Source organism: Lissotriton vulgaris, chromosome 1_1 (genome assembly GCF_964263255.1).
Source record: "Lissotriton vulgaris chromosome 1_1, aLisVul1.2, whole genome shotgun sequence".
NCBI lineage: Eukaryota > Metazoa > Chordata > Amphibia > Caudata > Salamandridae > Lissotriton > Lissotriton vulgaris.
Window position 1 is genome coordinate 1116122251 of NC_141685.1, and position 14398 is coordinate 1116136648.

At 44.4% G+C, this 14398-nt stretch overlaps 1 protein-coding gene across 1 annotated transcript in view; it reads right to left on the minus strand.

The window, feature by feature from the left end:
* The window catches only part of LOC147748716 (uncharacterized), a 341752-nt gene extending 338796 nt beyond the window's left edge, over positions 1-2956 (minus strand). Inside the window, exons 1-2 of the mRNA XM_086936477.1 lie at positions 2745-2956; positions 1825-1913 (exon numbers count right to left, since the gene is read on the minus strand). Of these exons, the coding sequence (XP_086792603.1) occupies positions 1825-1913; positions 2745-2953 (298 nt within the window). The 5' untranslated portion in view covers positions 2954-2956. The remainder of the gene's footprint in view (positions 1-1824; positions 1914-2744) is intronic.
* Positions 2957-14398: the final 11442 nt, after the last annotated feature.

The window sequence follows — 14398 nt, forward strand, 5'->3', positions numbered from 1 at the left end:
CCAAATTGGATTGAAGCAGATATCGGACTGGATGCTAAAGCACAAACTGAAGCTTAACGGGGATAAAACAGAGCTGCTCCTGTTTGGCCCCGACACTTCTCTCTGGGGCCCTCACCATTGGCCTCCGGAGATGGGTCCTCTACCTTCTCCTTCAGTGTCTGCTCGCAATCTCGGTGTGATCTTCGACAACCAACTCACCTTCAAACATCATGTTGTGAAAGTTGCGGCCACCTGTACGACCATCATCAGGTGGCTGAGAAAGATCACTTGGATGTTGCCTACAGACACCTTGAGGACCGTCGTCCAGGCACTTGTCATCTCTCGCCTGGACTATGGGAACATCCTGCTCTTAGGTGCTGCCAAAGAGGTAACCAGAAAATACCAGGTGGTTCAGAATATGGCAGTCCGCCTGATTTGTCAACTTCCTGCCAGATCCTCGGTCACCCACCACAGGCGGAACCTGCACTGGTTGTGCATTGAAAGCAGAGTGCACTTTAAAGCACTCTGCTACATGCATAAAATCACGACTGATAAAGCCCCGCGCTATCTTGCTGCTTTAGTTCAGCAATATGTTCCCCCCCGCACACTTAGGTCCTCATCGCACAACAAATTTCAAATTCCACGCGTCAACAGAGCTAAAATGGGTGGCCGCTCATTCGCTCTGTTGGCCCCATCCTTATGGAATTCTCTTCCTCAGTCCTTACGCACGGAATCGTGCTTTCTGAAATTCCGTAAGGGAATAAAGACCTGGCTTTTTAACAACTAATGTCCCTCCCTCCTCTCACTGATCAGTTTGCTCTAGCGCCGGGAAACCTCCGGGTAGCTGTGCGCTTAATAAGTGTAATAATAAATAAATAAATAAATAAATGAGCCCTAATAAGAGCGAAACCTGTCTTGGGTTGCGTGTGTTCCAGTTCAAGGAGGACCTGGCCTGGTGGTTTGGGCTTAACTGTTCTTACTGTAGCAGGGTAAACTGATTTGCATATGACTGGGTCCAAACTGAGGTGGCATGGTGGGTGAAAAACGATTAACTGGGATGTGGCCCCAGGTGATATCCACTGACTGAGATTAAATTTAAGCATATCATCCATCACCTTTTGTTGTTGCAAGCAACACATTGGGCACAAAGTGGACCTGAGCTGCTCGAGTGAATTACAAAGATGTTCTGCAGAAATCAACGTCAGGGGCAAGCTGGTGCATATGCATTAGGAGAAACTTCACTATATATCAGTTCTTTGTTCTGAAAATCTGCGAGTCGGGGGCAATCAGGGCTACCAACACATAAGAGGGAAAACTGATTCTAAGGTTCAATTTTCCACGTGTGATGCCTGGTACCTTCTGAATACGATAATGCCTTTACTGAACGTAATCAGGATACTCTTGGACACCAGAGTATGATGCCTAGATATACCTGTGATGTACCTTGAATGCCTGGACATGGCAGTGGGTGACTCTTTAACCTCTGACCCCTCAACAAAGTACAGCTAACCTCACAAGTGATACCCTGACGCCTTAAGATGATGACAACTGCTCTACGCTGCCAAACTCTCAGGCCCCTTAAAGACGATATCGGCTGAACTTCTATTTGTGTGTGAAATGGGAGTTCCCCAGAAGTAATTTCCTAAATCAGGGTTAATTTATTAGATGGTTGTAAACATTTAGGAAATGGATAAAAAAGTGGACCTATACTAAGCAAAAACCAATGCGTGACAGAAGAACTTATATATAAAAAATGATATCATATTTTATTTATTTTTTGCAAAAGAAGCTTTTTGTATGTAATATATATAAAATATATATATTATCCATGGTGGCTGGACTCACCTGCAATATCCCATTTTGCCTGTGGGTGCAGTGAGATGTTGGTTTGGTGGACGAGACCCTGGATGGGAGAAGACCCCTCAAGACAAATCCTGGACAAAGCAAAGAGAAAAAGGTTATTCAAACGGAATCAAAGAGAGGAGGTGGGAAGGGGTGGTCAAGGTTTTCAGCAAACCAGGTGCACATCAACCAAGCCAGTGTGAGAACTAAGATGGGGTGAGGGGAAACTAGTCAGCTGCAAAAAGAGGGTTTGGAAATGTAAATGTAAATGTAAATGTAAAGGAATTTATATAGCGCAAATCACCGAGCGCTTTATAAGCGCTTGCTTAGGGAACCCGTCCTGGTATTCCCCTGTGAGATAACCCCGGCAGGGTATCCGCAAGGTGAAAGCCAGGCATCCCGCCGCGAGGGGCCGTTGTGGAGATTAAGCAAGCTATTGCCCAGAGTCGCAGAGTGTGAACCCGTGAATCGAGTAGGCACCCGGAGCGAGAATTGTCGAGTCCATGGACACTTTAGGACTCAAGACCCCGCCGAGCCGGGAATTGAACCCTGGTCCCGGGCTGACCTCTGCTTCCAGGTCTGCCTCCTCTAACCAGTGAGCCACACTTCTCCACAGGACTGACCACTGCACTGGTTGCCTCTATGGCCTTATACATGGGGCCTGGCATGTAAGACTCAATGTCTGGGGGACAAGGACTTCCTTCCAGTGGAAGTATTTATTCTGTAGAGTAAAGTAAGAGCAGGAGAAAGGGTTGAAGGAAGGTTAAAAAAGAAGACAAGAAGGCAGATTGAAGTAAGAGAAAGTTGGAGGAAAAGTTGAGTACTGGTAACAGGAAGACAGTGCCTTAGAAAGGCGAGCATGGACACAGAGATATCTCAGAAAAAGACCGGCTTGCATTAGGGCCATATCTGGAGAGGGTCACCTTTGGGCTTGCTGACGCAATTGCTGCACAAAGCCAGGATATGGGTTCCAGGGTATCCGTGGGGTGTTCAGAAGCCTCTGGCATAGGCTCTCCATTTGTTCTTGCAGCCCCAGATCTGCCAGATATTTCCAACGAGAGTTCATGTACCGAGCCCCATGTGGGTCGCTGCACAGGGGTGCCATGGGTCGCTCAATGCCTACCGCTGGCATGGCCTTTTCTTACTGCAAGACCAAAAATACTTCACTCTTGCAGCCTCAACAGCATGACCAAGACAAATATAATATTGAATGACAATCAGAAACCGGCAAACTCCAATCAAACATGTGAATTAGGCAAGCAACTATAAGCTAAACATATACTAGAGAGAACAACAAATGCCAACCAAAAGCAGAGAAGAAAGAGCAATTATCTTAAACCAAACAGGTCTAGAGAGATCCAACAATTACCAATCTGACAGGTGAGATTGACTACCATACACTAAGCCAACAGACTGATAAGAGAGGTCAGCAATCACTTATAATCGAGCCCAGCAAATATTAAAATAACAGACAGACCTTAAAGATTAGAAATAACATTCAAAACCTGACAAGCTAGCAGTACTTCCAACCAGACCCAGGGAGGTCTCCATTTATGAACAAATTAGACCCAGAGAAGTCAGCTATCACTAACCAAGCAGACTTGACGAGTCAGTGATTACCAGTCAAAAAGGTTAGAGAAATCAGTAATTAGTAAACTAGCTAATCGAAATCGAGATGATAACAATCACCATCTCAAGAAACAGCCTCACTAGGTCCAGAACTCCCCGTCTAAGTATAGTTGCGGGGCTAAGTCATTTTCAGACAAACAGACACAGATATGCCAGCAATCACAAGTTAAACGGATCTACTGATGCCAGCAATAGCAAACAAACAGGTCAAGGCCAATAGGTCAGCAATCTTGGTTCAGACAACCCCAAAGAGGTTAGCAATAACCAAATAGAATTAGTTAGATCACAAGGAACATGGATAAAAATTAGACCCAGGTAGGTCAGCACTCATAACACACAAACATTGTTTCAAAATCACCAACCCAAAAAAAAAAAACAGACACATGACAAAACAATGACCTCAATGATCAGCAGATAGCAACTACCAGCCAAACAGAACCAGAGAGGCCATCAATCTCTAACCATAAAGATAAGAGGGGTCAGCAACAGCCAAGCAAACAGGCCCATATCGGTCAGCAATCACCAACTGAACCGAATTATAGAGACCAACAATCATGTGATAAACAAACCTATCAAGAAAGGGCTATAACAACCAGCCAAAAGACACAGCAAAATCAGCAACCACTAGTCAAACAGAGGTCAGCAATCATCAAACATACCTAAAAATGTTAGTGATCACCACTAAACAGACGTCAGCAAACGCCAATCAAACAGAACAACAGTGGTCAGCAAGGTTAGAAATTGCCAGCCAAAAAGACTCGAAGGTCAGTAATAACCTATCAAACCAACACTCCAGCCAAACAGACACAGCAAGGACGCATTCATTGGGCATATAACAACTCTGGGAATGTCAGGCAGAACCAATCAAAAAGACCAAGAGATGGAAACATTCATCGGAGAGGCACAGCAAATTCAGCAAACACCATCCAAATAGACCCAAAGATGTCCCAATTGCTAATCACATGAAAGTACTAGAGCAGTTAGAAATTACCAGACAAGCAGACATGGAGTAGTCTGCAACTACCTACCAAAAAAGCACTTTGGTTAGCACCTCAAGATCCAGAAAAGAAGTGAACAATCACATGCCAAAAAAAGCAGGCCCTGGAAGCAGCCAACAATCACCAGTGAAGGAGACAAAACAATAGTTGTGAAATGTCAGTAAGCAAACAAGCATATTTATGAAATTCAGCCAACAGACCTTGGGAGCCCACAACTAATCAGCCAAACAGAACCAAGAAAGTCCCAGAAGCATAGTCCGAGATATCAAACATCACAAACAAAAAAATACCCACAGAATTTAGTGATAACTATCTAAACAGAAACCAACACTAGCCGCGTCAACAGTTTCAGAATTATAACCAATCAAAATCCATTTAAACATGACATGAGAAGTTTGCAATTACTATGAAAATATAAAGAGAGTGGGCATCAACCCTCAATCGAACAAAAAGACCCAAAGACTTCAGCAAATATCAGTAAAAAAAACATTGGAAGTCAGCATTCTTCAACCACACATCAAACGAGGCAGAGTAAAGGATTTCGAATCATAGCTAGAGAACAAGAACTCGACAATCACAAACCAAAGAAAAAAAACAGACTCTCAGGTATTACCAATTGCCATCGAAACTGAACTGGAAAATGTACTACTCAAAAAACAAAATCAAACGAGATCAGCAATCAGCATCACCCAAATAAGAGGGAACCAACGAGGTCAGAAACCAAAACTAATAAATTCCTTTGTAAAAAGGACAGCAAGTACCATTTAAAGTCCAAAAAGGGATGAACAATAACTGGGTAAACAATTAAAAAGGCCAGCATCCAAAAACAAAACAGAAACCCCAGCAATCACCAACGAAGTAGTGGACAATAGAGGTCAGCAATCGCCAACAAAGTAGACAGTCTAGAAAAGTGAGCAATTAACACCAAAGCAGGCAGTTAAGGAGGTTATCAATCACCATCAAAACAGAGATCAGCAATCACCATCGAGACAAGCAGATCAATAGCGGCAATAAATTATCAGCAAATCCAACAAACCCTCTCACTCGCCCACCTCTGTATCTGACTCCAGAGGCAAAGCACGCTCAGATGTTCCCTTCGGAGTTCAAGAGCATTGGCCCGCCACAACTTGTAAGACACACTCCACAGGTAACCTGCCACCTGATGCGTCTCTGTCTCCATGGCGACCGAGCGCACTCACCTGTGAATAACAGTGAACCAGGAAGAGGCCAGGTGCAGGCTCGCGGTCTCAGAGGAGCCGCGCTCCAGGAAAAGGCCGGCCCCCTCGGGGGAGCGGTGGTAGGCCTCGAGGCGCTGAGCTCAGGCTGCCGAGGAGCGGCACTAGGTGCTCCAGAGCAGGCTTCGGGGCGCCGAGGAGCAGTATGCAGCGCTCCGGGAACAGCACTCGCCCGCCTACGACCACAAACTACGCCGACGCGAAAAAACACTCATTGGCCCAAAAAAGAATGGGGCAGATTTACAAGCCCCTTGCGCCACGTTTACGTCACTTTTAACATGGGAAACGTGACGCAAAAGTGGTGCAAGGGCTTGCATATGTGCCCAATGAGTCTTACGCCGAAATATGTAAACGTGTACCAAAAACCAAGGCAGATCCATGGGGTGCAGAACAGGTGCACACCAATGGAACCTTAGGGAGGGCAGTTCTGCGTCACAGGATGAGGACAGGGTGACCCTGTTCACAAATCACTCACTTATTCAATTGTGCTTGCATCGTGCAAATGCAGCTCTGACCACCCCAGCAAAGTCGAGCCCATTTTAACGGACGTTGGCAAGTGTAGCACGGGTGGTGTAGGGGCTGGGGTGCAGGACAGACGGTTGGGAGTAAGCTTCCGGCTTTAAGTGGGCCGGGCCTAGCCGGTGCTCAGCACCGGCAGTTCTAAAAAACACAGGTGCTTTGACGGGCCCTATCGGGCTCTCCATTAATCACGATTAAAAAATAAATCTTACCTGCTCTGCAGCATTACCGCCCTTCACTGCCTGTGATGTAACTTCAAAGAGACTCGTTATAGTTCTTTTACAGTCTCACCATTTCAAAACTGAAGCATATTCAATATGCTATAACTACGAAGGCATGGTTGTTGCTTATTAATCTTATGCAACTAACAATCATTGACAACGCCAATAGTACTGGCTTGGTCAGTGTAATGTCACTTGCTGTTTTATATATCTGGATGTAATGACAGAAGTAGCAAAATGCTGGTCGGGCGTCAAGCTATGCTAAGCATAGATTTTCAGCTTCCATACTTTTAAGCCACGCTCTTAAGTATATCGTTATACAGGAGGGTCTACCCAAAATCGCTGGGACCTGGGTGTAGAACAGTATATAATGTGGTGGTCCCACTGTTATTGTTTTGATGCAATAACACTGGGACCACCACATTATATACTTAAGTATATCGACCATGCCCCTTTGAGAGACCCCCCCCCCACACAGTTTTTTTAACCCACTTCAAGCTCCGAGTTAGCTGGTTTATTGCAATAACGCACAGAAGAGCACACATCCAGTCTTAGTGCCTGATTACAAACTGGGGCAACTCTGAGGTACGTACGTCTCCATTACCACAGGCGAGGTATTTATCTGGGTAAGTCATTTCCACCTATTCCCAGTTTCTGCTAGTCGTTATGCTGATCTATGTGAAGGGATCCAAATGTACATCTTTACGCGTCATTGTTGTGTATCTCCCTAATTATGAGTGTCCCGAAGGCCTTTCCAGTATTTATCGCGCCTCTTAAATGAAATACCCCTGGATTCGGAATTTATTGGGGGAGATAATGCAACTAGTGTGAGGTTATGCTGAAAATGCAGCATAACATCTAGGCTTAGGTTCTTTCCACTCCACAATCTGCAGGTCCAGGTACTTTCCGGGCATGTACCCTAGTATGGTTCAACATGTAGAACTTGCTGAAATACACCGGGTGACAATTGCTGGGTTGCAGGGCTTATCACACCCAGTAATTACAAGGCGTGGTACACTCCACAGATTGTATCATTCTAATCCCTGTTCAAACGGAGCGGATGATGTTCGAGCAGGGGCCCGTAAGGCTTGGTTTCTCCCTTTGGAACCAGTTGTGTCCAACATATGTCCTGGACGATCAGATTCATGCCAGAGTTTTAGGATTTCCAAACGAGATGAACTGGCATACAATTAATCTAAAGGAGACGCCACAACATAGGCAGTGTGCAGGCTAGACTAAAAGTCTGGCATGGTTCCTGTCTCTCTGGAACTAGGCTGGGCCCAGAAACCAGTTTAGTGCCTAAGTATGCGCTCTGGTTTTGATACTAGATATCAACCGCCATTAGGAGCACTTCTAACGTTTTACACAGGCGCCCCTTTGACACACGTGACGCAGAAGACACCTGGGTGGTCCGGCATGACCACTCTTTTGCTGAGGTTGGATCCATACAAAAGTAGAAAATCAGCTATTTTTTCCTCTTAACAATGCATACTTAAAATAGCAACTATAAGGAGAAAACACTTTAAAATGTGTTCTAGAGCTGTCTTAATGTAACTGATAGTTAAACAAAGGCAGAAAAGTAGTTTTAAAAACGAATACAGACGATTTATTTAAAGTCCAGATTAAGTATCATGCAGAAATTAGAAATATGAACAAATGGCTGGTATTTTTCTCTGGAAAAGATGGCCAACCACGTAGTGCAAGCGCATCTACAAACTTGCGTAAATGTAGGCCTAACTTGAAGTCAGCTATTCGTGACCTCAGGTCTCAGCGTCCACTGGACACCGCGTGTGACCATGGGCTGGTAAATGCTGTCCCTCGTGCCTGTAGAGAAGCAGTAGTTATGGGTCTCCGAGTAGTATCTGGTTCTGCCGGTGCAGCCAGAAAACTCTCTCTACCTTTGAATGACGTAAAACCTCTGGAATCCACTCCAATCGACATGGACAGCTGGATAAATCCCTTGCATGCTCCACCTTTCCGCTTGCGTCCCTGTCTCTTCCCCTCTGTCATTCGCCACACCTCTTTTGAGTGCTGCAATAGCAGGGTAAAGCTGGAAACCTCGTGCCCTCTGTCTCTCCAATGCAAGGGAGTATCCAGAAAATGAATGTGCCCCCCACTTTGAAATAATAGCTCTGACATCACAAAGCAGACTCCTCCCTAGAAGAACTCCCCTGTATCTTCCATCCAGGCATCTATTCATTCATTTTTTGCGCTTCTATTCACTAGCTGAGATCCACTAATTCACCTTTACTTTCTTGCATCCATTCATTTTTGCATGCACCAATCAGTCTTTTCCCATTCTATCGATCCATCTACTCTGGCATCCACCGAACCATCCTTCCACTCTGCAATCTAGCCATCTATGCCTCCTTTCATTCACTGTGTCATCCATCCATCCATACATACATCCATCAATACTTTCATCCGTTCATTCTACCATTAATCCATCCACTGACCATCCTTTTACCATGCCATCCATCATCCTTCCATCCACTCTACCATCCTTTCACTCATCCATCCACTCTGCCATCCATTTGCACATAATTTCACCCACTCATCCATCCCTTTCAGTCCTTTGATCTATCTATCCATCCATCCATCCATCTAGCCAGCCAGCCAGCCATCCATCCAGCCATCATTTCACGTCTACCCACCTATCCATTCACTCATTCTTTCACCCATTCATCCACTCACTCATTCATCTACCCACTCATTAATCGGCCTACTCACCCCTCTATCATTCCCTTCACCCTTCCTTCTAGTCAATATTCATTCCTTCTTTCTCTTTTCTACTGACTCTTCGTTTCTTTTTCCTCGACCTCGCTTGCTCTTCTGTTGATGTTCTATTGCTTCATAATATTAATTATGAGAGTTTGTCTGGTGAGGTGCAGACAGAAGAGGCCCAAAAAGAGCTCCACCCCCGCGGTAACTGTTAAAGCGGGGGGGGGGGGGGGGGTGTTTTCACGACGCCCCTTTCTAATGCGTGGAGAGCCAGGCGCTACTAGATATGCCACAAAGGTCTTACGTAATAAAATAATTGCACATAATAGCTCAGCTTCAATGTTTTTAAGTGCTGTGAAGGACAGACGTCACTGAGGTTTGTGTTCTTTGTAATGATCTGGGAGGAGTTGTGGGGTCACTAACCACCGATCCCAGCCAGGTTTTCAGTGAAGAGTAATAACACGTACACCTCCCACAGGCAAACGCACACAAGGAAACAGACACACACCTTCCCCCGGTGACCTCAGCTGTGCCTATGATAATTACTGATTACAGTTAGGCATCGCTATACAAACAAAATGCAACGTTACAAACGCTGTCCAGAACATACACAATTGTACTTATGCCTTCTGCTGTTTTGATGTGTGTGCTGTCTGTCGTCATCCTGAATTGTGAGCAGGGCAACTTCAGCTCCACTCCTACATGTCACAGAAGTGCAACATATATGTGCACTTAGCACCATTTACTCTGTGTGTCTAACTTTATTAATGAAAAGTGACACCGTGGAAAGCTGTATGCTGAACACTTGCTCCCTTTTAGAAGATTTCTACTGAAATCTTCACGATGCTGGCACATTCCTGCTTCTTATATTTCTCTGAGATTTTCAATTCTGAAACGCCCTCAATCTAAACTTAGAGCACTAGTTAGATGACTTCAATATATATACATGCTGAGAAGGGGAGTTTGAATTTCTTTAAGGAACATCAACTTCTTTTTTTGCCATTTGTACTACTGTGGCAACGTTGCCGCACATCTGATGCCATCAAACTGAATTTACATCTTTGACTAATGCTTCCAATGTAAATTATGTATCAAAATGATGGTTAATGTGTATTGATTTGAATTGGTGAAGAATGCTTAATAAACCAACTTAACTTTAGTTATTGATTCTTGGTCATTATTGTGTGGTCAAATGTGCCACACAAATATTACATTATTTTATTGATTGGTAACCCTTTTGCCTCTCTGTCAATCACAAAAGTCCATCGAATGATACATGTAACCACATGCCAATGCACCATCTTGTGTTAATAACACTCAAACACAATCTACAATAACACAGTGCCTCTTAGTTCTACTCCCTCCAGCTACACACAAACACAAATTATTCTGCTCCGCTCCCTAACACACTGGCACCATCATACATGGTGAGGCGTTTACAATGTGGAGCGTGTGTAGAAAGAAGATGGGACGTGGTCCCTAGCATGTGTGCACCTTGACCTGCCTCTCCCTAAATCTGGGTACCCCTGACGGACCTTTTGCTACTGTAGCGAGGCAAGTGAACAACCTCCCACAGTACCGCCATATTCCTCCTAGAAATGGGCGAATGCCACTTGATGGCAGACTGCCCCCACGTGCACACCTTTCTTGTGGTCTTATGTGCTTCCATGTTAACATGCGGTGACGCGCACACCTCATCAAGGGCCTCATTCAAAGTGCTTTGCCGGGCAGTTCCATTCAAGGATGTTTTTTTTTCTTCCAAATTTCAGCATGATGTCACTTTCGTTTTGATTTGAGGCATATCCTTATTTTCCTGCCTTGTGTTATATTTATACAGCAAACTAGTCCTTCCTCAGGTGAAGAAAGGACGCTGTGTTTGGTCAACCCTTATATCTTCTCGGTTCCCTTGGTTTTGCCACTGCTTTGACATGGCTAGTCAAAACTTCTCACTATAACCTCCCCAAACATTCTGGCCAGCTGGAGGGAATCCTTGCATGAAATGGACTGAGTGGAAAGCCTATTTTTTTGAATTTTATATACACCATCGATGAAGATGGGAAGATAGATTTTAAAAGGATTTTAAATCCTAATAGTCCTGATCCAGTATTGGTTTTAAATGATAGTGAGTTGCTTTGCAATGAGATTTTGTGGACGTTTCCCACAGTTTTTAGTGGAGGCATTGGCAATCTCAATGATGTGCATTGTTTTAAAACCTGATGCATGCCCTAAGGTGCATAAAGTGAGACACATTCCTGTTTTACTCAGGGAGGATGTGGAGAAGGAGTTAGAGAGGTTAGTTAGAGCAGATATTATCGAACCTATTGAATCTGCTGAATGGATTTCTCCGATTGTGGTAGCCAGATTTAGTAATGGCAAGCTGAGATTGTGCATTGACTTAAGGCATCTCAATAACAATATGGTAGTGGGCACATTTCCACTTTCCAAGATCTTAGGGATGTTGTCCCTTGTCAAGAATACTAAATTGTTCTCGTCCATTGATTTATCTACAGCTTATCATCCGATTTCATTAAGTAGAGTAAACTATATACAGCGTTCATTACCCCTTTCAGATGTTTCCAGTACAAGATGCTCCCTTTCGGTTTAGCCTCTGCTGCTGCAATTTTTAAAAGGCTAATGTATCAACTTTTTGGTAAGTGTAAGCACATGAGGTGTTTCCAGGATAACATCCTAGTATTTGGTAAAGACAGGCAGGACCACGATAACATTTTGGAGGAAGTTCTGGGTATTTTGGAAGCACAGGGTTTGACTGTAGACCATTCTAAGTGCAAGTTTGCTGTGAAGTCTATCATGTATTTAGGCCATGTGCTTAGTGGGGCTGGTGTTTTCCCCAAGCCATCACTAATAGATGCTATTCATCTTTCCTTGGACTTGTGGAATTTTATTTTTAAATTTGTTAAGGATCTTTCTTGCAAGGTTGTTTGCATTAGGCAATTACTCAAAAGCTGAGTAAAATTCTTATGGGGTTAGCAGTGTCAATGAGAATTTGAGGATATTAGGAATGCAATTGTCCAAGCTCCTGCACTTAAAGGATTTGATCCTGAGTTGGATAACATTGTTACTGTAGATGCCAATAATAAAGGACTTGGTGGTGTTTTGTCTCAGATAACTGTTGATGGTAAGGAGAACATAATAGCATACATTTCTCGTGCTCTATCTCCCACTGAGGAGAAATTCTCAGTTATCGAGAAAGAAACCCCTGCATGTGCCTGGGCTTTGGAGCATTTCCACTCATTTGTGTGGGGAAAATCCTGTGAAGTACGTAGCGACCACAAGCCCTAGGTCAAACTGCTGACCACAGAATGACTTTTCAATTCATCTGCCAGGATTGAGAGAATATTGATGCGTTTTCAAGACTTTATTCATAAGGTTGCATATTGTAGCAAAGAGCCCAGGTCAGCAGAGGAGAACGTATCTGAGAGAGAATGGTGGGTCACTAACACAAGTGCACCTCCCTCTTTACACCCTCAGAACGAATGGACTTCGGACGGGGAAGAACTGTGGCACCAATACAAGGAAGAATTCGAGGATGGCCCCTTTAAATCCGCCACAATGGACTACAGGTTCCCGCCCCCAGATGACGCAGGTCTCCCAGGACTGGAGAAAAAGCCGGAAGAAACCGCATCAGCGTGTGATGTCACCGAGGAGCGTTTCGTTTGCATCGGAGAGCCAGTAAAACTATGTGGAGAAGGAGAAGGACTGCTTTGAGCCCCCGTGGGTCCAAAGAAGGAGGTTCCTGTGCCTGGAGGCCAACGTTTCCATGCTTCGCCCAGCCACACTCAACAAGGAGGAGTGTGGCTCACACAGGTACGTCGGCGTGTGTCGGGCTGGTTGGGAAGGCAGGGAGAGGTTGGGACAGAGAACTCCGAGTGAAGCGCAGAGCGCTTGTGTAAATACCTGTAAATATATCGTAGTCACTGGCTGTAACCCTCCCCGCACTACCCTTACCTTCCCTCACTAGCACCACCCTGTGATTGAGTGTGAAATACTTGTACATACACTCGCTCGCGCACTGGTGACTTATTCCCCACACCCCGGGTCCTTAAATTGGGAGAAAGAAATCAGAAACGATCCCTGACCTTGGTGTTTCTTTCCTCTTTCGCATGTCCCACGGAGGAGAGCCCTCATATCTTGCCGGGAGAACTAAAGGTACACCAGAAGATTCAACAAACACGGATCCCGCATCATTGGCCCGGGAAAGACTTACCTTACGAAAGAAAAAAACCCTTGGAAAAATAAAACCATATATCCCCAGACCTAGTCTCCGTGCCCTTCCTTCTACCCCGCCACACATATGTTCCTGGAATGAAAAATGTTGTTGCTGATTTTTTGTCAAGGTTGCCAGTTGATCTGCAAGACTGTGATGGTCATGACTGGAACGATGTGCAGATTGCTTTAATTCATGATCAAGGTTTACATAATGTTAATGAGAAAGAATAGGAAAGACTTTACATCTTGACAAAGACTAACAAAATCTGTTGAAGTTTGTTGAATGTGGTTGGCCAAAGAAATCAGGTGTCCCGGATGTTTTGAAATCCTTTTGGAAAATTCGACATGAACTTTCTGTGATTAAAGGTTCTATCCATAGGGGTGATAGGATAGTACATCCTACCTATTTGAGATCAAACATCGTTAAATTGTGTCACGGTGAGCGTTGTGGAATCGGTAAGACCAAACAGAGAGTGAAGCAATGTTATTGGTGGCCTGGCATGGATGTATTTATCTAAAGAATTGTGAGGGACTGTGTGTGGTGCGCTCATTCTGATGTCATTAGTCACCTTAAGGCCAAACATGTGTGAATCAATTGTGCCCACCAAGCCATTGCACACCATGGCTGTAGATATTATGGGACCCATTGGAGTTGAGGTGAAGAATATCATTGCTCTCATTGATGTGTTTTCAAGGAGGCCTGTTTTGAAAATTTTGAACAAGATAACTTCAGATGAAGTTTTGAAATTTCTTGACAGTGTGTTCAATGAGGAAGGGCTACCAGCACAAATCGTGTCTGACAACATGGTCACATTTTTGTCTAATGTCTCCAAGGAGTATTTTGACAGCGTGGGGATCTAACACAGAACAACGTCTTTATATAATCCGAGCGGCAATGGCATTATTGAGAGATTCAACAAGTGTTGAAGAATGTGATATAAATGTCTGTCAAGAATGGCAGTGATTGGGAGAATCAGGTCTTCAGGACTTTATGAATGTACAGAACTACACCTCATGATGCTTTAGA